The 22694-nt window shown below is 43.4% G+C and overlaps 1 protein-coding gene across 1 annotated transcript; it reads left to right on the plus strand.

Annotated features, from left to right (window-relative positions):
- Window positions 1-1731: 1731 nt before the first annotated feature.
- On the plus strand, window positions 1732-22694 carry btaf1 (BTAF1 RNA polymerase II, B-TFIID transcription factor-associated). Its single transcript, XM_076743043.1, has 38 exons — window positions 1732-2173; window positions 3301-3424; window positions 3721-3835; window positions 5113-5256; window positions 6125-6324; window positions 7389-7522; window positions 7721-7850; window positions 7992-8060; window positions 9309-9398; window positions 9498-9593; window positions 10286-10462; window positions 10717-10857; window positions 11022-11146; window positions 11362-11482; window positions 11594-11698; window positions 11868-12017; window positions 12813-12955; window positions 13132-13306; window positions 13442-13645; window positions 13914-14334; window positions 14481-14665; window positions 14759-14915; window positions 15033-15142; window positions 15280-15481; window positions 15622-15770; window positions 15923-16075; window positions 16550-16671; window positions 17190-17357; window positions 17612-17689; window positions 17772-17901; window positions 18009-18150; window positions 18257-18387; window positions 18711-18833; window positions 19283-19435; window positions 19753-19964; window positions 20097-20256; window positions 20591-20761; window positions 21447-22694. The coding sequence occupies exons 1-38, from the start codon at window positions 2160-2162 to the stop codon at window positions 21594-21596; spliced, it is 5574 nt and encodes a 1857-aa protein (XP_076599158.1). The 5' UTR covers window positions 1732-2159; the 3' UTR covers window positions 21597-22694.

Below are 22694 nucleotides of genomic sequence, written 5' to 3' on the forward strand. Positions count from 1 at the left end.
CAACATAAAGTAGGTTACGCACCCTCTGGACAAAAAAACAACATGTGTAAGGAATTTCTGGGAACACAAAGTTACTCCAACAAGTTGCTCAGTTTGTAATGCTGTAACATAATAAGTTACTTTTTATTTACAGTGATTTCATAATGTAACAGAGTACTTTTAAAAGGAACTTTACTTTAACACCGGACTACACAGACTGTGTGCTCAACACGTTCCTCTGTTATGTAGTAGCTCTCTTTGAGATAGAAGCAGGAGTATGAGAGGTGAGCCTCAGCTAAAATCTCTTCAATGAGCCTTGAGCCAAACGGTAGTTACCATCACCATGGCAGCCTTTAATTAGCCGAGGAAACGCAGCTGATATGCATTTGCTATCATTTTGACATGTGCGCACACACCGAGTTGTGTTTCAATCATTTCTGGTTACATTACATTACAGAGACTTACATTCATTTCCTGGAGACTTACCTTAATCATAACAATAACCACTACCTGCCTAACCCTAACCCTTACTTTAACCTCAGCCGATCCATAGCCTAACCTTAACCCATTTACACCCTAAAATTTAATGGTTTACATAATGGGGACTTGTGTTTTGTCCCCATAAGAAAGGCGAGTTCCCACAATGTGACTGTGGAAACAGATTTATGCCCCCATAACTTGAGTAATACATGGCCACACCTACACACACACACACACACACACACACACACACACACAGATCTTAGACATTGTCATTATTTCAAGCGTTTTCCAAGCCTTCAATACTTCATACTTAAAAACAGAAACTTAATTCAAACCTTATAATGTTCCTCATAATTCACACATTCTGAAATTTACACAACTTTTCACTTCTATTCATAGTAATTAGACTCTTTCCTGCTTTTCCAACTGTTCATACTCCTTCAGCTGTTTCTTCATACAAATTAAAGCCAGTAGTGCAGTTTAGCTACCAGCCATTGCTCATGCTCATTCACCTGCTTCTGCAGCTTCAGGTTACTTTGTTTGTACATCTTAACAGATTTGGTTTGCAGTAGACGTGGGCATCCATCATGACACACATTTTATATTTTATCACATTTAACATAACAAAAGTGCTTTTCATCATCCTTTTCCCATTTTTGCAACTGTTCACACTCTTTCGAACTTTCATTCATAGCGCTGAAACTCCATTGAAACCTTATAATGCTCCACATCTTTCATATATTATGGGTTTTATTCATCTTTTAAATCCCATTCATACTCATTAGACTCTTTCCCACTTTTCCAACCTTTAATACTCCTTCAGCTACTTTTTCATACAAATTAAATGCAACCATGCAGCCTAGTGCCATCTTTTCAACAAACCTTAATATATTCCACGTTTCATTTACTATGGGTTTTATTCAACTTCAAGTGAGAAATACAGTCTAACATCCAACATTCACACTGCAGTCTCTTCAGAAATTACCTTCACTAGTGTTCAAAGCAAATTCAGTTAAATAATATCTGGTTTGCATTTATGTATGTGTGTGTGCATACACACTCACAAACATATCTGTTAGTGGTATTTTTTATGTTTTAGATAAAGTGCAGCCACGTAGGATGCAACTATGTAGCAAAAAATGAAGAAAAAAAAAAGTCATGTTGGTTTTTTTTTTTCTGTCCATGCGCATCCTCTTTTAACGTGCATTTTGATTGGCTCTCCCCGATGCTCCCAACCAATCAGCCCCCGCCTGCTATGGAGGAAGGAATAAATGCAAGATGGCTCCTCATATAAAAACAGTCGTCTGGCTTCCCCTCAGCGTGCAACAAAATAACTCTTTACATCTGACGAGGTTAAAATATTTATCCGCAGAGAGTTCTGAAGGGTAACTTTAGCTACAGATTGATATGCGTGTGATACTTGGCGATATTTTGTGAGAGAAGATACCGAAGAGACAAGAGTGACAACTTTGAAGCCATGAATTGGTCGTGAACTCACTCTCTTCGGTAGACAGAGTTGGGGTGGTCAGGAGCGCACAGCCTGGGCCTCAGCTAGCTAGCCTTAGCTGCTAACTAGCTAATGACTTCATCTACTGTTATCTGCCGCATTGGAAACGTTAACCAGCAGAGAGGGAAAAGACACAAATTACTGGTTGCCTGTTGAATGTGGGACTTGAAAGGTCATACAGTAATCGACCATGGCTGTATCAAGGTAAGACTGGCTTATCCTCATCGTTACTCTTTTATATTTTCCTTAACAATTAGCTAGCTAACCTGCTAACACCTGCTAGCTTTTGATTTGGCAAAGAATGGCATGGCGTCGGCCGACCAACGTTAGCCTGCAAGCTAACACAGTGTAACGTTATGATGTAAGTCACTGTTCGTGGTAAAGGTTTACAGGCCGGCGCCGGAATGGACTCATAACTCAATGTGGACAGATGTTCACTGCAGGTGCGAAACACCAGTTCAAATAAAATTCACGTTTTGATGTTTCACAGCCCCCTGCTGATGCTGGACCATTAAGTAATTTGACGTTAAAGGTGAACTTGAGTGATGATGAAGTTGTGTCAGAACAAACAGTTTGCAAACACGACATGCCCCCATTGGCTACCTGTCAGCTAACGTTATTATTTTTTTTGCATCACGAACAGGACACTGGTTAGTGACACCATTTAGTCAGTGCAAACGTCAGCACTCAAGCTTGTCAGATTTAAGAGTTTGCACCCTGTCATCTTTAACATCACTTTAAAAATGCGACAGTATTGTGGTAAGATTGTTTTGAAATGTACTTAATGCTCTCCTTTGTGATTGTTATGATAATTCCACGTGGTGCCACTGGTCCTCTGTTGCATGGGCAAAGTAGACTCTGCAGTTCAGCTGAAGTATTAGTGGTACCTGTGTTCACGCCCCGTACTTATCCTATCCTCTCTGCTTTATTAATAGACCGCTAATGACATCAGTGAAAGACCAGGATCATTAAAGGTTACCTTGGTGCAAATTGATAATACACAATGGTTTTTATCCATTCAAATAAATGTCAGTGTCGTGCCTTTAGAGTATTTGCTGTAATGAGTGACATTGTGAAACATTTTAGAGTTTTTAGACGCTATTAGAGTTCAATGAGAAAATACAAAAATCATTAATGTGCACAAACAAAGCTTTAGCTAATATATTCTGGTCTTCATGTAAGGGTAGCGGTACTTAGAGCTTTAGAGGTGGTCCTTAAGCTATAAAGCACCAAAAATGGAGAAGAGGAACCAGAACGTTGTTTGTTTACTGCTGTGCACAATCTGTAATATTTATGTTGACCTTGTGTTGTTTTTTCTAACTCGTCTTCAGACTTGACCGTTTGTTTATCCTGCTCGACACGGGAACAACACCAGTAACCAGGAAAGCAGCAGCCCAGCAGCTTGGAGAAGTGGTGAAACTCCACCCACATGAACTCAATAATCTCCTCTCAAAGGTGTGTTTGATAGCTCAACATTTAACGGAGGATCATGAAAGACTAATGTCAGTTTGGTAAATCTTACTCTCAGGTCTGAGCTGTCTTTCCCACATTAGCTCCTGGGTTTAATTTTGTATGTGACCTTGCATCTGTAACAAACCGCCTTAATGGCATGACAAAGGGACAGAATGCAAGGGCACATATTCTGTTCCGTGTTGGTCATTTTACCTGTTGCTTTAAGTTGATTTGTATGTCAAACAGTTTGAATTTAATTTGTATGTGTAGTAAATTAAATCTATTTTGTCAATGACAAGGTCTTGACCTACCTAAGGAGTCCCAACTGGGACACTCGAATAGCAGCAGGCCAAGCTGTAGAGGCCATTGTGAAGAATATTCCTGAGTGGGACCCAACCCCCAAGCCTAAAGAAGGTGAGCGTTTCAGCTTGTTCATTAGTAATAATGATAAGCTGAGGCATGTGTGCCACATTAAACCCTGCATTTGCAGTTGTTTTTGTGAAATGATTTCCAACTTTGTTGAGTCCTTCAGCATCACTGTTTATCCAATCTGGGAACCTTTCGACTATTGTCTGATGACCGTTCAGCCTCTGGGCACAACAGCCAATGTTTCAGGGCTGCGGGTGTAGCCAGTGGATTTTGGATAATGAATAATTGGATATCTGGGTCAAGACTTCCTCTTCTGTGCACTGGTCGTTGTTTACAGTCCGATTAGCAACTTGCCTTTTAAAGTTAACAGCAACTTGACATTTTGGCTAATCTCTTAAAAGTGATATCTGCATATGAATGCAGATAACTTAAGAAAAAACTTATACAAAGCAGAGTCATTGTCAGACGATAGCTGATGGTTTCTGAGATTGCGTTTCGACCAATGTGTTCGCCCTCTTTTGCTGTCCACACGGACTGTTAAAATGCATGCAACCGAAGCCGACTCAAATGTGATTCATTAGTGCCACTCACATTACAAACTCTGCTTACCTGGCAGTTAATAGATATTAAAGGGAACTTTGGCGTTCATTTAGTGGCACAAAATCTTTGAAAAATCAGCCTCAATTTTGATACAGTGCTACCTGATAACATGCAGGTTTTCTTGTTCAGACTCAGGTCACACTGAGATGCGTACACCAGAGCAATAGGTAAATGGTCAATGTTCTCTCCTGTGATTCACAAACAATAAAATGAACCGTTACAGCCATCACAAAAATGTTGTAATAATGCACCCTTTGCGAGGCATAGGCCAGTTATTCCTTTATGTCAGCATGTTAGTCCTTGCTATATTGCCTTATGTACTTGCCATGGTCGCCTAACACACAAACACACAATTTGTAGGTGACATGTTTTTAATTAGTGTTTGTCACTTGACTGAAGGATTATGAAATAGTGATTTAATCATGGCTCATAACTACTATGTTAACCAAGGTGTGTTGTGTGATCTGTGTAAGATGAGTGCTTCAGAAGCTTTTCTGCTGCTCATTAACCAACAGCAGCAGTCAAGACATGCATCGTGTTTTTGGAAAAGCATAGGTTTTCCTGTTCACACAGCGATGTAAGACCTCAGACTGCAAACTGTTTTAAAGGGTGGGAAAGACGGGCTTGTTCTTGATGAAAATCATTATTGTGTGCATTACCTCACATTCATTAAGTAGTTAAAGGGACAAATGTGCAGTGATGAAACTCTGTGTTTCTTGCAGAGTCTTGTGAAGACTTGTCTCCAGAGGACTCCTCTTGTGACCGGTTGACTTTCTACCACTTTGACATCTCCCGCCTACTCAAACACGGGGCCTCCCTGCTGGGATCTGCTGGTGTAGAGTTTGAGCTGCAGGATGACAAAACAGGTTTTTTTTAGATTTTATATTTATATATAGTTACTGTAACCTCCACACTGTTACTTCCTACATACACACAGGTGGGGAATTATACATTGTCGCATTGTGTTAATTCTCCATGTAAATTGTAACCAGTGGAAAAGAAAGTTGTAACTAATCTGAGCCATGAGTGTAAGAGGAGGAGGGTCTTGGTTATTGCCGAGTCTTTTTGGGACACTTACCACTGGACAGGTTTCTGTTTTGATCCTTTTTGTTTTTGAGCCAATTGGAAGATTTTTACTTTCCGGCCTGTTCTTTTGACTTGATGAAACAGATCCTGTCATAATAACTGTTTGCTAAACAACAGTTTGTGTGCTAAATGTATTCCTTTTTCCTGAAATCGCACACTTGTGTTGTGAAAAATGGTTATTACTGAAACTAGACCACTGCAACTTCACCACTGATATCAGGTTGATTCTGATGCTAATACATATGCCACACTAGCAGCATGGCTACTTTGCCATGAATTTGAATGCTATTTGAATAGGGAAAACTGCTCGTCATTACATTTTGATGGTCATTTGAATTTCAACTTCCTGTCAGTCAGTTGTTATATCAGTTGTTGCTTCTCTGTGATCTGATTTCACTTCTCACACAAAGTCCCTGTACTGCTGAGGTTTGTTGAATGAGAAAGTTCTTGGTTATTTTCTGAAATATTTTTGATAACGTTCCTGTTTTTGTGGCCCAAGCACTAGTCATTTTGCAGTCTAGCTGCATTTAGCTCCAAAATGATATCCTGTTGTTTACATACATAATCAATATTCCTCGCACAGATACAATGCACTTGCCCTATAGGCAATCTTAAGTTTTCCCCCGACTTCCTGTCACTTGTTGTCAGGTGAGATGGACCCAAAGGAACGCCTGGCCCGTCAGAGAAAGCTTCTTCAGAAGAAGTTGGGTCTGGACATGGGTGCTGCTATCGGCATGGACACAGAGGAGCTGTTCAACGACGAGGACCTAGACTATACCTGCCAAACCAGCGGGCTTCGAGCCCATGGAAGCAAAGCCACAGCTGGATCCAGCTCCCGCAACCATGTGGTGGGTCTCATTTTTAGCCTCTTAGCTGTGATTGAGCTGACCTTTGAGCATGCACTTTGTGTCCTTTGCTTCACCAAGGCTCTTACTGTAAGTTGTAGTCTTGGATGAACTATAAAGTTGAAAAAGAGTTTGAAGATAATTAGAAGCATGAGGGAGGAAGTGGGCACCTGTTTTCACTGCTTCTGTCAGCAGTTGAGTTGTTGCCCAGTGGTGAGACTCTGTGGCTTAAGGTCATGGCCTGACTTACCTGGCTAAGTTGAATGAAGTGAAGGAAGGCAGATGGGCTATAACTTGTTTCACAGTAACAGGCTGCTGCTGTGGAGCTGAGCAGTGCCTTACCACTCACTTTTTGTCATCACACTTCTTTGCATTGCCGCAGGAAAGCTTGTCTAAACGGGATGTCTGTTCAGGTTTTAATACCTTGATACACATTCAGCTGTCCTCTTTGTCTTGACAAGCTTCTTGTGAATCATTCTTTTGTCTTTCTTTGCTTCTTATGAATCACACCTTGATGTTTCCTGTGTTTCCAGTTTTAGTGTTGGGTAATGCTGTCTGATCTTCATGTCATCCAAGCCTGTGTGTCTTATCTCATGTGAGGTTCTGTACATATTTCAAGTTAGTTGAAGGCAGGGAATGTCTGTATTGTCTTTGTTGAAATTCAGTATAATAAACACGCTTTTTGTATTTCTCCACGATCTGTATTTAAGAATTATATGATATGACATGACATGATAGTCATGTTTGTTGTTGCATTGGTAGCTGCTATTGAAATGGTAGTATGGAGTATGGGGCTCCCTTCACTGATGGTCTGTTCCTGCCAGAGTTCCTACACAGTATAAAACAATGAACATGAATAGGCAGGGAGAATGCAACAACCTTGGAGAACCACTGTTGGAATAGGAGGTTACATATCCTTGCAGCAATATGCAGTTGTTGGAGATTCATAATGCTGTGAACAAGAGAATTTGTTCAGTGATTCATTCAGTAATCTGGTCTACAGCTGATCATGTCTGTGTTCAGTGCATCTTTTAAATGAATGATCAGCTCCACTGCTTTGTTTTCAGGCCATTCAGGCTGCTGAGTTGATTGACTCAGAGTTCCGGCCGGGCATGAGCAGTCGCCAGAAGAATAAGGCTAAGAGGATGGCCAAGCTAGTGGCCAAACAAAGGTCCAGAGACATGGATCCAAATGAAAAGAGGTAAGATTATTACGTATACTGTGAACCTGTAACATGCCCAGAAGATCATTGCTGTTATTTGTACCCAAGTAGAAATGTCTTTACCAAAATTATACATCGATTTCACAGATGTCATCTTGACAGATCTTAGCCTTTATATGTAAAGTTTTGATTGGTTGTGATGACAGTGATTCACTTTGTGATCTCTCTGCTCTTTAGTAATGACAGTTTTGAGGGTGAACCTGAAGAGAAACGAAGGAAAACCACCAATGTAGTTATTGACCAACCGGCAACAGACCATAAAGTCTTAATTGACAACGTTCCAGATAACGCCAGTCTTTTAGAGGAGGTAAGGAATCAATCATTCAGTTTAATAAGTCATCGATTTCAAGTCCTGAACCATTTATTCACCGTAAAAGGTTTAAATAACAATATTAAAACGGTTCACGTTTGTTAATGATGGAAGGGTTTCTCATTGCTTTGTCTTTAGATACACGAGTGGCCCCTGGAGAGCTTCTGTGAGGAGCTGTGCAATGACCTCTTCAATCCTTCATGGGAGGTAAAAACAAAGCATTTTTAAATGACATGCTTTAGCTGATAGTACACATTTGAGCATGAGGGGGTGGGCTGACTTTAAAGGTACTGTGATCTGTTTTTAAGCAAATGGTTGCTGACATCAAGACAATTTCAGGATTGGAACCTGTCACTCTCAAATGGATTGACAGACCTTTTGATGTACAGTGATCTGGTCAAACCAACTATTTATGGAGCCTTTTTTAAGTTAAGTTAAAGATGGTAAATGCATGATTACAATAAAGTCCATTTCCGTTTTTGGAATCCGTTAATTGACGCGTGAATTTGTTCATAATATTCCTCAATACAACATGAAAGGTGGGGACATTGTTAGTCACAAATGTATGGCTCACACTTTGTTCACTTGGGAGCTTGAACAAGACTATAAATGCATTATTAAACGGCACCTGAAGCATTTTCATTTTTGCTTTACTGTATCTGCACCACATGTGGGCTGTGAAGAGTACAGTGGGCTCTAAAAGGACTGTTTTAAGATCATCTGTACACATATGAAATTTGCCTGTCAGCGTATTTGCTAGTGCATACACACTCGCTGCACATTATTGATTTTGCTTCTCATCCTGCTTGGTTTTAGCAATTATGACAACTCTTCTTTTTAGAGTCAAATTTAATGTAACGCCGTAACTTGAGCAGACTCTGAGCAGTCGCTTTAAAGTCATCAGCACTAATCAGATGGTTAATAAGACCCCTCCATACACCCAATCTTACATTTTTTTTAATCTTATCATAAACATCATCCATATACAGACTGAAGAGAACAGGTGATAGTATCCCACCTTGTCAGACCCCACTGGGCCAAGAGAATTTGTTCCAGTACTTTGGAAAGTACGCTAGCCAGAGCCAATGGTCTGTAATTTTCAATGCTGGATGTTTTACTGGCACTGACAAGACAGAGAACATAGAGTCAGGTAGGATGCCATACATTAAGAATCCAGATAAACAGGCGTGCTTCAGATGGTCTGCTGATATTTGCCACATGCTCTACCAATTTCTCAATGGCATAACACACTTCACCAGGTTGTATAGCCACACCATCATTATTCGCAACATCACCAACATAAAGCTCCTCACTCTCAACAGTCAGAATGTCCATATAATGTTCAGGAATATTTTCAGACCCAGAAACCCCATCAATACTGGAAGGCAAGGGCATCCTACTGTTACTGAAATAACTGTGAGAAAATATAATCATATTATATGTGGTTGTTTACAGGTTCGTCATGGTGCAGGCACAGGTCTTAGAGAAATACTCAAGTCCCATGGTGCTGGGGGCGGGAAGCTGGTGGGAAGCACTGCTGAACAGGTACATCATAGCCTTGTCTTGTGTTTTTTTTTTTTTTTTATCTTTAAACATTTCTGTGAGAATTAAACATGACCCAAACTGTCTGACATCTTGGATTAGATGTTACGGCAGCATCAGGAGTGGATAGAGGACCTGGTCATCCGGCTGCTCTGTGTCTTTGCTCTTGACCGCTTTGGAGATTTTGTATCTGATGAGGTAGATCTTTTTTTTTTTTTTTTCCTCCTGAACAGAATGTTTAAACACACTAAAAGTTAACTGACTGACTTTTTATGGTGGAGATGCCTGTACCAGATGATAAGACATGCAGTTTAGTAAAGGTCATGTAAGAAATGATGCTGATTTACTTTGTTCACATGGTTATTTATTAAGAAAATATGTAACTGGCCTTCTAATGTTTTTACTGTTCAATGTCTCAATATATTTATATCTGCAGGTACGTCCTCAGTGGCATTTTTTTATAGCGCCTAAATAAAAGGATCCTACAGTATATTTGTGTAAATCTGTGGGTTTTGGCCTTCACACTTGCCTCTCCTAAATTAAACAATTGTGTGTTGACTGTTCTGATGCTTAGTATGACTGTTCCACTGTAGATAAAGTGGCTCTGGATTTTTCCTCCATCAGTGTGGCAACACAAAAATCTTCTACCAAAAGTCGCTGGTGTGTTACATTTCCTTGTGAATCATTGGCTCTACTTCTTGCCACATGAAAGGTGTGACAAAATAAACATCAACCAGAATAATGTAAGACAACACAGCCTTCAGCTTTAAGAATTAAGGTCAACCAAACAGGAGGAACTAATCTCAATTGACCTTGTATTGGTTTGAATGCTTGACTGTTGTTTTCCCCTTGTGTTGTTGCACTTATCCTATATCCTCCCCCTCTGACAGGTGGTGGCTCCGGTCAGGGAGACGTGTGCCCAGACACTTGGTGTGGCCCTTCGCCACATGAATGAAACTGGTGTTTCCATGACAGTCGACGTCCTGCTGAAGCTGCTGAAAGAAGACCAGTGGGAGGCTCGTCATGGAGGCCTGCTCGGGATCAAGTACGCCCTGGCTGTCCGACAGGTACCACCTGGTCTGTGTGTGTACAATGAGCTCTTAAATAAGCATTGCAGGGCTGTACAGTGTATTCAATTTGAGCGCCATATGCTCATGAGCATAAGTTGTGAGGGTGGGAGGATATATGCATGGACAGTTTGGGGTCTGCAAGCATATGCAATGTGCTGCTTGTGGAGAGATGTCACTGCAAAGGCCATTCTTTGTGATCTCATGCCCATACGTCTATGCTCACCTTCATCTGTCTTTCCTATGTGTCCCAGGACCTGATCTCTCTTCTTCTGCCCCGGGTGCTCCCTGCCGTCACTATAGGCCTGCAGGACCTAGATGATGATGTCAGGGCCGTGGCAGCCTCAGCCCTCATTCCTGTGGTGGAGGGCTTGGTACAGTTACTGCCCAGCAAGGTTAGAGAGGCAATAGTACTGCTTTTAACAATGTATCTTGATTGAGTCTTAGTTTGTCTTGAAGTCTGTCACTTCAACACAAACCATGTCATTTTTCACATTGTCCTCATTTTGGAGGTGCTCATTTAGTTGTTTTGTGACTACACTCTGTGTGTCTCTCCCAGGTACCCTTCATTGTGAACACACTATGGGATGCTCTTTTGGACCTCGACGACCTCACTGCTTCCACCAACAGCATCATGACATTACTTTCCTCCCTGCTCACCTACCCGCAGGTCCGACAGTGCAGGTCGGTCTCAGGGAGCCTTATGTCAGACTCTAAAGTGACAATGTGCTGTGAATTTATATCCTATCATATCGTAACATTAGCTGACTCTCAATACAGCATATGTAGAAGAGACAATACAATGTATAACATTGTAATAAGTTATAATTGTATTTTTTGTACTCTTGCATTGCCCTTTCCTGTGTATTTATATTGACCCACATTCTTTTCTGCTCCAGCATGCAGCAGTCGTTAACAGTCCTGGTCCCCCGGGTTTGGCCGTTCTTGAGACACACTATATCATCAGTAAGACGGGCAGCACTGGAAACCCTTTTCACGCTGCTGTCTAAAGCTGACCAGGTAAATTTGGCTAAGAGGAATTGGATAACACAAGCTTTTTTTAAGTCCCTGGCTTTAATGCTGGCTAACATATGGCGCCCAGTAAGGCAGTGTGTTTTTTTTGTTCTTCAGAGCTGTGCAATGTGGATCAACCCCATCCTACAAGATATGCTCCGGCACATTTTCCAGTCCTGCATACTTGAGAGCAATGAGGAAATCCTTGAACTGATCCAAAAGGTTTGTTGCATGACCCACGGTGTGATCACGTGGACATGATACTCATTTCTTCCAGTTCCCATCATATGTATATATTTTTATATAGTTGGATAAACCTAACTTGTCTTTCCTTGTGTTCAAATGAGCTTTTGGATTTGGCCTTCATTTGTTGATTTGTGTCACTGTGCAGGTGTGGATGGAGCTGCTGTCTCAGGCCCCCCAGCAGTACGTGGTAGCAGCCAGCTGTCCATGGATGGGTGCCTGGCTCTGTCTCATGATGCAGGCCTCACACATTCCCATAGACCTGAACATGCTGCTAGAAGTGAAAGCCCGCTCCAAGGTTGTAAACTTAATTCAGAACTAAATAAGACTGAAGAAAAAGAAATCCAATATTGTTCTGTTCTCAGCTGTGTAGTTGTTTTCTTCTCAAATGAAAACTGAGCTGCTAGTTGGTAGCAATTTTAGCCAGTAATCTGGAAAACTAATTTCAAGGTCAGTTTTTATTTTCCCAATGTATAAATAGCTATATATGTTATATACACCATGCAACACATAGACACTGATAGAACACAAAATATCAAATAACTTGAGAAATCTTAAAGGTCAGTATGAAATGACTCTGGATGGTTGCGTTTCTTTTGCAAATTACATCGACAAGTTCATGCAAATGATGCAAGTGCCTTCAACACTTCACAAAACAGAGCCTCACTGAGGTTGCTAGGCGACAGACTAACACACAGGGTGAAGATAACAAATGAATCTTACAGTCCTGGCTGCAGTGTTTGAGCCAGAGGAGCTTTGGCAACCTGAACAGTCTGGTGAAGGAAATAGAGAAGCCGCATTCAACCCAATAGCTAACTTAACAACAGCACGTTTAATGACATGTGGCTCAACGATGAGTGAGAGTAAATGCAAGTTTGAAATGGGAGCAGCTTCACTTTGCATACACCAAATTGATTCAGCATGTATTTGAAGCAGAGAAAGAGGCAAATGTTGTAATTCAGTGATTGCTACAAGCTGCTGTTACGTTGCACACCCACAGTGACATTTATAATGCCGCATGAAATTCATGTGGAGTTGTTTTCTTTATTAGTTCATTTGTACTCTAACAATGAATGTTGTGTCGATGCAACAGGATAAAGCTGGTGCAAAGGCACGTCAAGGGACCAATCAGGTGAAGGAAACGGTCCAGGAGTACATAGCAGGTGCGGAGACGGTGACAGACGACCCAATGACAAGAGACTATGTAGTGGTTCGTGCTCGCCTCATGGCTGCCAGGTAAGTTTTGAGTGTTGCATTAGAAGGAAAAGTTAGCAGTCTTGACCTTGAGACTTGAGACTTTCTCTCAAGAAATAAAAAAAGGAGAAGTGAAAGATAAATTGTCAATAAATAGCAGATAAAAATGCCAGCAGTTCTGACAGCTTCCCTGCTCTCTTTGTATCTCTATGATCCAGATTGCTGGGGGCTCTGTGTAGGTGTATCTGTGACCCTCAGCTCAACGCTGCATCTCAGGAGATCCGACCAGCCGAGTCTTTAGGCCAACTCTTGCTCTTCCACCTCAACTCCAAATCCGCCCTGCAACGCATAGCTGTGGCTCTGGTGCTCTGCGAGTGGGCTGCACTGCAGAAGGTGAAAAGCTCAGACAAAGAGTTTTTTCCTGTTGTGGAATCATCAAGATCAGACACTTTTTCAGATGTGAGCATAACAGAGCCAGGCATTCACAGGCCGAATACATCAATTCACTTTTCGGTCTGTCTCTCCCAGGATTGTCAGGTGGTGTCGAACATGGTGCATCCCCGTCTTCTGGCCATTCTGTCAGAGCACTTGTACTATGATGAGATTGCCATCCCCTTCACACGCATGCAGAACGAGTGCAAGCAGCTCATTGCACTGCTAGCTGACTCCAACATAGACCTGCAAGACCGCCTCAATTGTAGCGTTTTCACCATTGATCAAGCCAGCGAACTGGTAGGTTCAGCCTCACACATAAGAACAGAAAAACTGTAATCTGAATGAAGCCCATCTAAATAAATTGACATGAAGATATCATGTTAACCCACACATTGCATCTTGTAATGAGTGACCCCGTGTCAGTAACTAACTGTGTACGAACTGATGGCCTTTTATTTTGATTGGTTCTTCATTATGATGCCCTTTAAGACTTTCAAGGCATTTGGCCGCTATTGTCATGACCATTTTTTCTAGTCACCCATTCTCCCCCCTGCTTGTTCCCTAGGTAACCTCCATCTTCACAGAGTCAACAGTGGATCTGAACAGGAAGTCCAAACAGTGGCAGGCACTGGACAGTAAACGACAGCAGGCTCAAGCGACAGTGATGGAGACCAGCACAGAATGGCAGCAGCTGCATCTGCGTGTCCACATGTTCACAGCCTGTGCAGTGATTAACCTGCAGGCGCTTCCTGACAAGCTCAACCCACTGGTCAGGCCTCTGATGGAGGCCATCAAACGGGAGGAGAACACCCTGATCCAGGGATATGCTGCTTCTTTTATAGCCAAGCTGCTGCAGCAGTGTGCCGTACGCTCGCCGTGCCCCAACCCCAAGATCATCAAAAACCTCTGTGCCTCAGCCTGTGTGGACTCCGCGGCCACACCCTCATCTGCTTGCCCTGTTCCACCCACACAGGAAAATGCCAAAGGTTCCACAGCTTAATGTCTTTCTTTTTCTGTGTTTGTAGAATGAAAAGTAGAACAGCAGCCCTTCAGTGATCGTGTATTGACACTGAAGAAGTGCTCGCTAACATGCTATTAACCAGATTTCTCTATCATTTCACATGCCATTTAGGCAGTGGGGTGGAAAAAGATGGCATGCATCACATGGTCAACAAAACCCGAGGCATCATCACCCTGTACCGTCACCAAAGGGCAGCGTTTGCCATCACCAGTAAGAGGGGGCCAGCCCCGAAAGCCCCGAAACCCCCCACCACAGAGCTTCCTCCTGGCAGCACCATCAGTACTGATAATGATGAGGTACAGAGAGCTTCTAAAGTACATTTCCCTCACATTTAGCTTGTAATGACAGCAGATTGTGTTTACCCTTTTATACGATTTGTTCATTCTTAGAGCAAGAAGCCATTTCTTATTCAGAGACGAGGGGCAGAGTTCTCCCTAACAACGATTTCCAGGCACTTTGGTGCAGACCTCACCAAGTCTCTGCCATACCTATGGGAGAACACAGTGGGACCCCTGAGAGCAGCGGTGACTGAAAAGCAGTGCATTGGTATGCCGACTGGGTTGATCACATTTTAATGTTTGATTGATGTAGGTAACCACCCAGTATCATCCAGGATTTCACATTTCAGTACTCTGAATCTCTGTGTGTCTCTCGGCGTTCTAGATAGGCAGATCCAGCTGGAGAGGGGGGACAGTGCAGCTCAGGAACTGGTCAATTCTCTACAAGTGCTGGAAATCATGGCTGGATCCATGGCTGCTGAACTCAAACCTTTGGTAAGACTGATGATCCACCAAGAGTCCTGACTCCTAAAGTCCAATCACTGATCATAATTCTAATTGTTCCTTGGACATCAAAGGCTCTGTCTCAAAAAGTACATTTCTGTTGATTATTTTCTGTGTCTGTTTTCTAGCTACTGGAGCACCTAAACCATTTGTTCACGTGCCTGCAGCACCCGTACACAGCGGTGCGTCACATGGCAGCACGCTGTGTGGGCGTGCTCAGTAAGATAGCCATGCTGGAGACCATGAACAACTTCCTAGAATCTGTACTCCCCTGGTTAGCTGCTATTGATGACTGCACCAAACAGGAGGGCGCCATCGAGGCTTTGGCCTGTATCCTTCACACACACGTAATTTATTTGCAATGATGATATTTGATGATGTCGTGTCTAAGTTGTTCAGGATTAAAGCATGGGCCTTGTAGTTATTACTGTTATTTCTGTGCAGTACTGTCCTTGACTAACATCCTGCAGGTGTCATGGAACAGCTGGATGTGGACATTGTGCCATACATCGTTCTGCTTGTAGTACCAGTGCTGGGCCGTATGAGTGACCCCAGTGATAGCATTCGTTTCATGGCCACACAGTGCTTTGCCACACTCATCCGCCTGTTGCCTCTCGAGGTAGGGGCACACTAACAGAAGGTCAAAATGTTGTGATGCGAAGTTGCGGATCTCTGCAAATCAATTAAATTAACTTGTTATTGCACCGATAACACAATGTGATTATGCTGTGTTTTGTTTCAAAAGTTTTTTTTTTTCCTCCTGTCTACCAGGCAGGTATACCAGACCCTCCAGCCATGTCCGCCGACCTGATCCGCCAGAAGGCCAGAGAGCGCCACTTCCTGGAGCAGCTACTTGATGGCCGAAAATTGGAGAACTACAAGATCCCTGTGCCCATTAAGGCTGAGCTCAGGAAGTACCAGCAGGTGAGCGTCAGTTCTCAGGGTCCACTGCACCTCTGCGAAGGGTGCCCAATCTGTGTATTTGACACATTTAAACAACTCTTTGAGCACTTCAGTGTCTTCTGCCTGAGCTGCCTCTTCGCCTGCAGTCTGATCATATTTCTGCCACATTCAGGAATGATGTTTGGCTTAAATGCTATGGGCTGTAAAAACAGACACTGACAAAACGTTTTTTTGACAGTAAATTTGAAGCTGTCGAATGGAGATGGGATATATTTGCAGGTTCCTTCTAGAAATATGATTACGCTGGCAGGTCTGCTGAGAACTGCCATCTATCTCTTTAATGAAGCAGTGCAGAGATCCAGTCTAAAGGCTACTACCATTATTACTGGTAATGGTAGTAACCACTCAACCATAACTGACTGAGGTGGAAAAATGTCACTTGGTGAGCAGACTTTAGTGTTAGTATTTTCAGTGTGTCTCTGTGTCGTCTTGCAGGACGGGGTGAACTGGCTGTCCTTCCTGAACAAATACAAGCTGCACGGCATCCTGTGCGATGACATGGGCCTCGGCAAGACGCTGCAGTCCATCTGCATTCTGGCAGGAGATCACTACCTCAGGTGAGTCCAAACAGCACCATTACTGATGTGATGTGGTGTGACTTTAAGCTCTGCAGCATTGGCACAGTGACTCCCCCCTCCTCTGTCACTTAACACCATATATTGCACCATTCAGAAGCAACATCACTCATATGGTTATTCCCTTTATAGCAACTTGATGTCTGTATGACTTGTAAAAAGCATTAACAATTAAATAGTAAAATACATGCACAAATATATTCTCCATTTTATCACTTGTTTATATGCTTGTTTATGTAATCAATGTCAGATATTAATATGCTATTACTGAATCACAGAAAGGATTGAAATACTTGTCAAGCCTTCAGGCTTGCTCTTTCCTCAGAAAAGTAATAAAAAGATCTTGTGTAAGATGATTTTTATTTATAACTGCAATAGGAGAGGGAAGGTGTGACAGCAGTGGTTTGTCCTCGTGTTGATGCACTTTTGATCCTTGTTCCTAAAAACACTTTTTATGTTTGAAGTGCTGGTTAAGTCAACTTGTATGTTTGTCTATTCAGGGCACAGGAATACGCCAAGACTAAGGCTGCAGACTGCAGCCCCATGCCCTCTCTGGTGGTGTGTCCGCCCACACTGACTGGTCACTGGGTGGACGAAGTTGGCAAGTTCTGCACCAAAGAGTACCTCAACCCGCTGCACTACACTGGGCCTCCTACAGAACGAATGCGGTAAAGCTTAGTCAGGCTTATTGCAAGGCGAAAAGCCAGTCAGCATGCAGAGGATGATTTATGTCCTCGTCTGAAGGGTCTTTGGATTTTCTGAACTGAATAAGCACGGTGGAACAAGGCCTTCTTTTTTTAGTGTTGGCTTGAATTGGTTATTAAATGATACATGCTGGTATACAGAGTTTTACACTAATGCATGTGGTCTGTCTCATTTACATCCTTAACCAAAACAAACTTTTACTTTTTTACTTTTCCAGGTTGCAACACCAAGTGAAAAAACACAATCTCATAGTAGCCTCTTACGATGTTGTAAGGAATGACATCGACTTTTTTAGGTGAGTGTCATTCTCGTTCTTAATATCTTCGTGTTTTAGCTGCTCAGTTTTGAACTTTTTGAATTTCTTTCTTATTCTTTAGACATATAAAATTTAATTACTGCATCCTTGATGAGGGTCATGTCATCAAGAATGGGAAAACCAAACTCTCCAAAGCCATTAAACAGTTGGCTGCCAACTTCCGAGTCATCCTGTCAGGAACGCCCATTCAGGTGAGATGCCAGCTTGACCACCAGATAGATTTGGCCCTTGAAATTGTTCTTCAGTCATTGTATCTTTACTAGTCAGAGGATGAATATTTTCCCATTCTGCCCCCCAGAACAATGTCCTGGAGCTGTGGTCATTGTTTGACTTCCTCATGCCGGGCTTCCTTGGAACAGAACGCCAGTTTGCTGCTCGCTACGGAAAACCAATCCTGGCCAGCCGTGACGCCAAAAGTTCCTCACGGGAGCAGGAGGCAGGTGAGTCGGCTCTGAGTATTACCTTTCTTAATGCCCCATTTCTGTGAAGAGGCTTATTAAAATTAGGACATTAACTGTGCTTAATATCGATGTCTCCTTCCTTCAGGGGTCTTGGCGATGGAGGCCCTACATAGACAGGTGCTACCCTTCCTCCTGAGGAGGATGAAGGAGGATGTCCTCCAGGACCTTCCTCCTAAAATAATTCAGGACTATTACTGCAACCTGAGTCCTCTACAGGTACCTGTGGCCCCTAACAGTTATCTAATGTGCAATTCCAGGACCCGCAGGCTGCCAGTTATTCTGTCTCTGCTAACATTGAAAAGACTTTCTCTTCATTCTTCTTGCCAATAGATTATAATCTGGGATAATAAACCTGTCTTCTACTATTGACTAAAAGCAGCTAATGATATCGCAGGCCAGCTAAAGGCCTTCAACGAAAGCTTAATGCATAGTAAATGGGTTGAATGCTCACATCATTTTAGGTTAGAAGTAATGTGACTGTTTTGCACAGGGAAATGGCCTCAGTGTAACAGTCTGGTGTGCTTTCTCGTTATCTGCAGGTTCAGCTATATGAAGACTTTGCAAAGTCTAGAGCCAAGGCCAGCGTGGAGGACAGCATCTGCACACCCTCTGCAGAAGAGGAGGAAAAGCCCAAACTGAAGGCCACAGGCCATGTCTTCCAGGTGCAGAACTCATCAACTGTCAGCCTGCCTGCAGCAATACTTAAAAGTGCCCCGTGGAGAAGTTTACGTTAACACATTTGAGTCATTCACCAAAACACATCCTTGATAAAAGTGTTGAATGTGTTTTCTTCTTCATAAAACATTTTCAAATTCAATTTTCTTTCCAATTTTGAAACCAACCTCATTTACATCCATGTTTGCTTGTTAGCAGCTTTCCCTACCTTTGTATGTTTTAGTGCATTAGCGCCACCTGTTGATCGTTATGTATCACGTCACATGTATATGATCGGAATATTTCATCGAATGCTGTTTGATGTTGTATAAAACTTTAGAGTCACAGATCAGAGGCTCAGAGGAGTGAAAGTATTAATTGTTATGCCTTTATCTTTTGCACATGCATCTCGTTCTGACCGCGCAGTAATATTTCCCTTCCTTCTCCGTCGTTTCAGGCGCTGCAGTACCTGAGGAAGCTGTGTAACCACCCGAGCTTGGTCTTGACCCCACAGCACCCAGAGTACAAACGCATCACTGAGCAGCTGACGAGTCAAAATTCGAGCTTGCGGGACATTCAGCATGCGCCCAAACTCTCCGCTCTCAAACAGGTACTGTGCTGTGAGACCGCTTTTTTAATTAAACTGACCCACATCATTTCACCACATATTCCAAAATCAGCTCAATTTAAGTTGGCATGAAAGTAATGTGATTGCATAAGAAAGGAAATGAACAAAGAAACGAACTAGAAACACTTCCTGTTTCTTTAAATAGTCAGATATTGTTAAACCCATGAGAACACATTTCTGACCAGTCAGATTGTTTTAGTGGAATCACAGATATTCCACCTTTCAGCCTTTTGCAGAACTGGACTGTATTGTTGACCTGTCCACTGTCTCACACTGACACTGTGTTTTGTGTTCTCCAGCTGCTGTTGGACTGTGGTCTCGGTGGTGGTGGAGGATCAGAGGGGGGCACCGAGGCAGTGGTGGCCCAGCATCGTGTGCTCATTTTCTGTCAGTTAAAGAGCATGCTGGATATTGTGGAGCATGACCTGCTGAAACCCAAACTGCCCTCCGTCACCTACCTGCGGCTGGACGGCAGTGTGCAGGCGGGCCTGCGCCACTCCATCGTGTCCAGGTCAGTGGATTGATTTGTTTAACAAATCTGAAATTCAGTTCAGATCTGTGTCTGGTGCTGGCTGTGCATGTGAATGTGAGCTGCCACTAAAGTCCACTTTTCCTCCCTGGCTTTCATCTGACTGATTCTCAGATTTAACAATGACCCCTCCATCGACGTGCTGCTGCTGACCACCCATGTTGGGGGTCTGGGTCTGAACCTGACTGGTGCAGACACTGTGGTGTTCGTGGAACATGACTGGAACCCCATGAGGGACCTGCAGGCCATGGATCGTGCCCATAGGATAGGACAGGTACTGTACACTCAGCATACATCACTGGACAGTGTAAACAGTATGGACCATGTCCCAGGCTGAGTATCCCAATAACATTTAGATTATCATTCAGATGATGCTGAATTCAAGGTGCCTCTATGGCTCCCACAGCAGGATGTCATTTGCTCATCAGTGTTTCCTTAATGCATTATTAATTATGGCTGTTGAACAGCCTTGGATTGTGTGACACCGCTGCTCTTATGTGAAACCGGTGATGCAGAATGAACCAAGTGAAATGAAATTGGCAGGGAGGCACCGTCCTATACATCTAATACAGTCACTTAACTCCTCTCATTGTGCTTGTGTTGTGCAGAAACGGGTCGTGAACGTGTACAGGCTGATCACACGAGGCACACTGGAGGAGAAGATCATGGGCCTGCAGAAATTCAAGATGAGCATCGCCAACACGGTCATCAGCCAAGACAACACCAGCCTGCAGAGCATGGGCACAGACCAGCTCCTCAACCTCTTCACTCTAGACAAGGTGAGACACCCGCCCCCTCCGCAGAGCAAGCTGAAAGGTCACCTGACTCTGCCTCGTCATGCCAGTTTAAGCAAGCCCGGCCAGGCCCGCCTGACTAATTTGCATGTAGAGATCCAATCACAGTGACACCAGAATCAAGATGTCAGGAGGGCTTATTAGTACCAGGTGTACAAGCAAAGGCCGAGGAGCAGATGTCATTGTCCAGATACAGATCACATGTTAATAGCAGGTGTAAATGAGGCCAGGGTCACTCAGCTTATTACAGCACTGCATACACACTGCGTCACCTGAACCTAGACTGCTACAGTGGATGTCAGACAAAAGAGGTAACACTTCTAAGGAACAGAACACCGAAGTTCAGAGCAATAGGGCAGAGTCGCTAAGTCACACAGTTAATGACATGTAATGATCTGGGCTGCTGTAACCCATCATCTAATTAACCGAATGTTTGTTGATGAGGCACCAGGTGTACAAACTCAGGTAATGTCTGCACTATTTTTATGAGAGCAGAATGTTTATCATGTCTCAACTTCAGTCTGCTTTGAAAGAAACGTCTGACAAAAGCCTGCTAGCTCGCATTCCTGTGTATTCCCAACAGACACACCTATTCTTGCACATTGTGCCGCCGTACCTGTGGAACATGCATCACGTTTGGCTGAACTGTCAGTGTGTGAATGTGTTTCAGGGCGAGAGGGGTGAGAAGGATGAGCAGTCGGCGTCAACCTCAGGGAAGGCCTCCATGAAGTCCGTGCTGGACGGCCTGGGAGAGTTATGGGACCAGCAGCAGTACGACACAGAGTACGACCTGGACAACTTCATGCACTCCCTGCAGTAGCAGTGTATGACTCCTACGCAGCCTCCATCTGCTGGTCAGAGTCTGAGGAGAGCCCTGCTGCTGCAATGACCTGCCCCACTCCCAAGCCCACCCCCACACCTTCCACAAGATAACTGTAAGGAGTCACTGTTAGCAAGTAGTTACAGTACATGTCCCAAAGCAATAAGTGAAACAGCCAAAATAAGAACTCCACTATTTTTCAGTGCTGTCAGATCGACAGCATGCCACAACAACGGTAAAACATTTTCTTCCAATGTTTCCCATAATCTCTATTTAAAAGCAAACCCTCTACAGAACCACTAAGAGAATATAATGGTATGATGACGATGATGCACCATCTGCAACAAACATCTCCAGTATCCGTTTACATCCATTAACGGCAGCACCTCCACTGCGTAGTCTCTCAAGCATACAGTGTATCACAGTAATCCTTTATAGTTTCAGCACCAGGTGCTACTTTTACAGCCCACCGCCCTCCTCCCACACTGCATTGTTATGAGTATACAGTGTTAACTGCTTTAAGCACCATTACCCAGTTGCACCTCCCTCCTATCTGCCCCCCCCCTTCATCACAAGGTCTTAAAAGGACTGCGATACCCAGCCACACCTGTCAGCGCCTCTCTGACTGATGGATACAAACATGTTTTTGTACAACAAAGGGAAACAGGCCGAGAGCGACGAGCTCGCTGGAGAAACCACAGGATGTCAACACGCTGTACTGGCTTTTTATAGCACACCGGTGACTGCTGAGCTCAGGAGCTGTTTGTGCTCCGACGAGATGACTCCCAGCCTCCAGGTGGCGATCGCTTCTGCCGGCCCCGGGGAGAGCCTGTTCACATGACCCGAGGCCGTCAACGGGCTTTGCGGAGACGTGGTCTGCGTTGTGTCCGGCTCCTCCAGCGGTGGAGCAGCAATGAGCTGGGAAAGCACTGCACTTGACACAGCATTACAGAGACTGAGCACGGGGCCAAGCTGAAACTGGTACCTGAGAACATGCCACAAGTATTTTAGAAAAAAAATAAGACTTGTACATATTCCTGTAATTGCTGCTTTTGGTTTTTGATTGTGGAATTGTAATAAATTCTACAGACCTTTGAA

Source organism: Chaetodon auriga, chromosome 11 (assembly GCF_051107435.1).
Source record: "Chaetodon auriga isolate fChaAug3 chromosome 11, fChaAug3.hap1, whole genome shotgun sequence".
NCBI lineage: Eukaryota > Metazoa > Chordata > Actinopteri > Chaetodontiformes > Chaetodontidae > Chaetodon > Chaetodon auriga.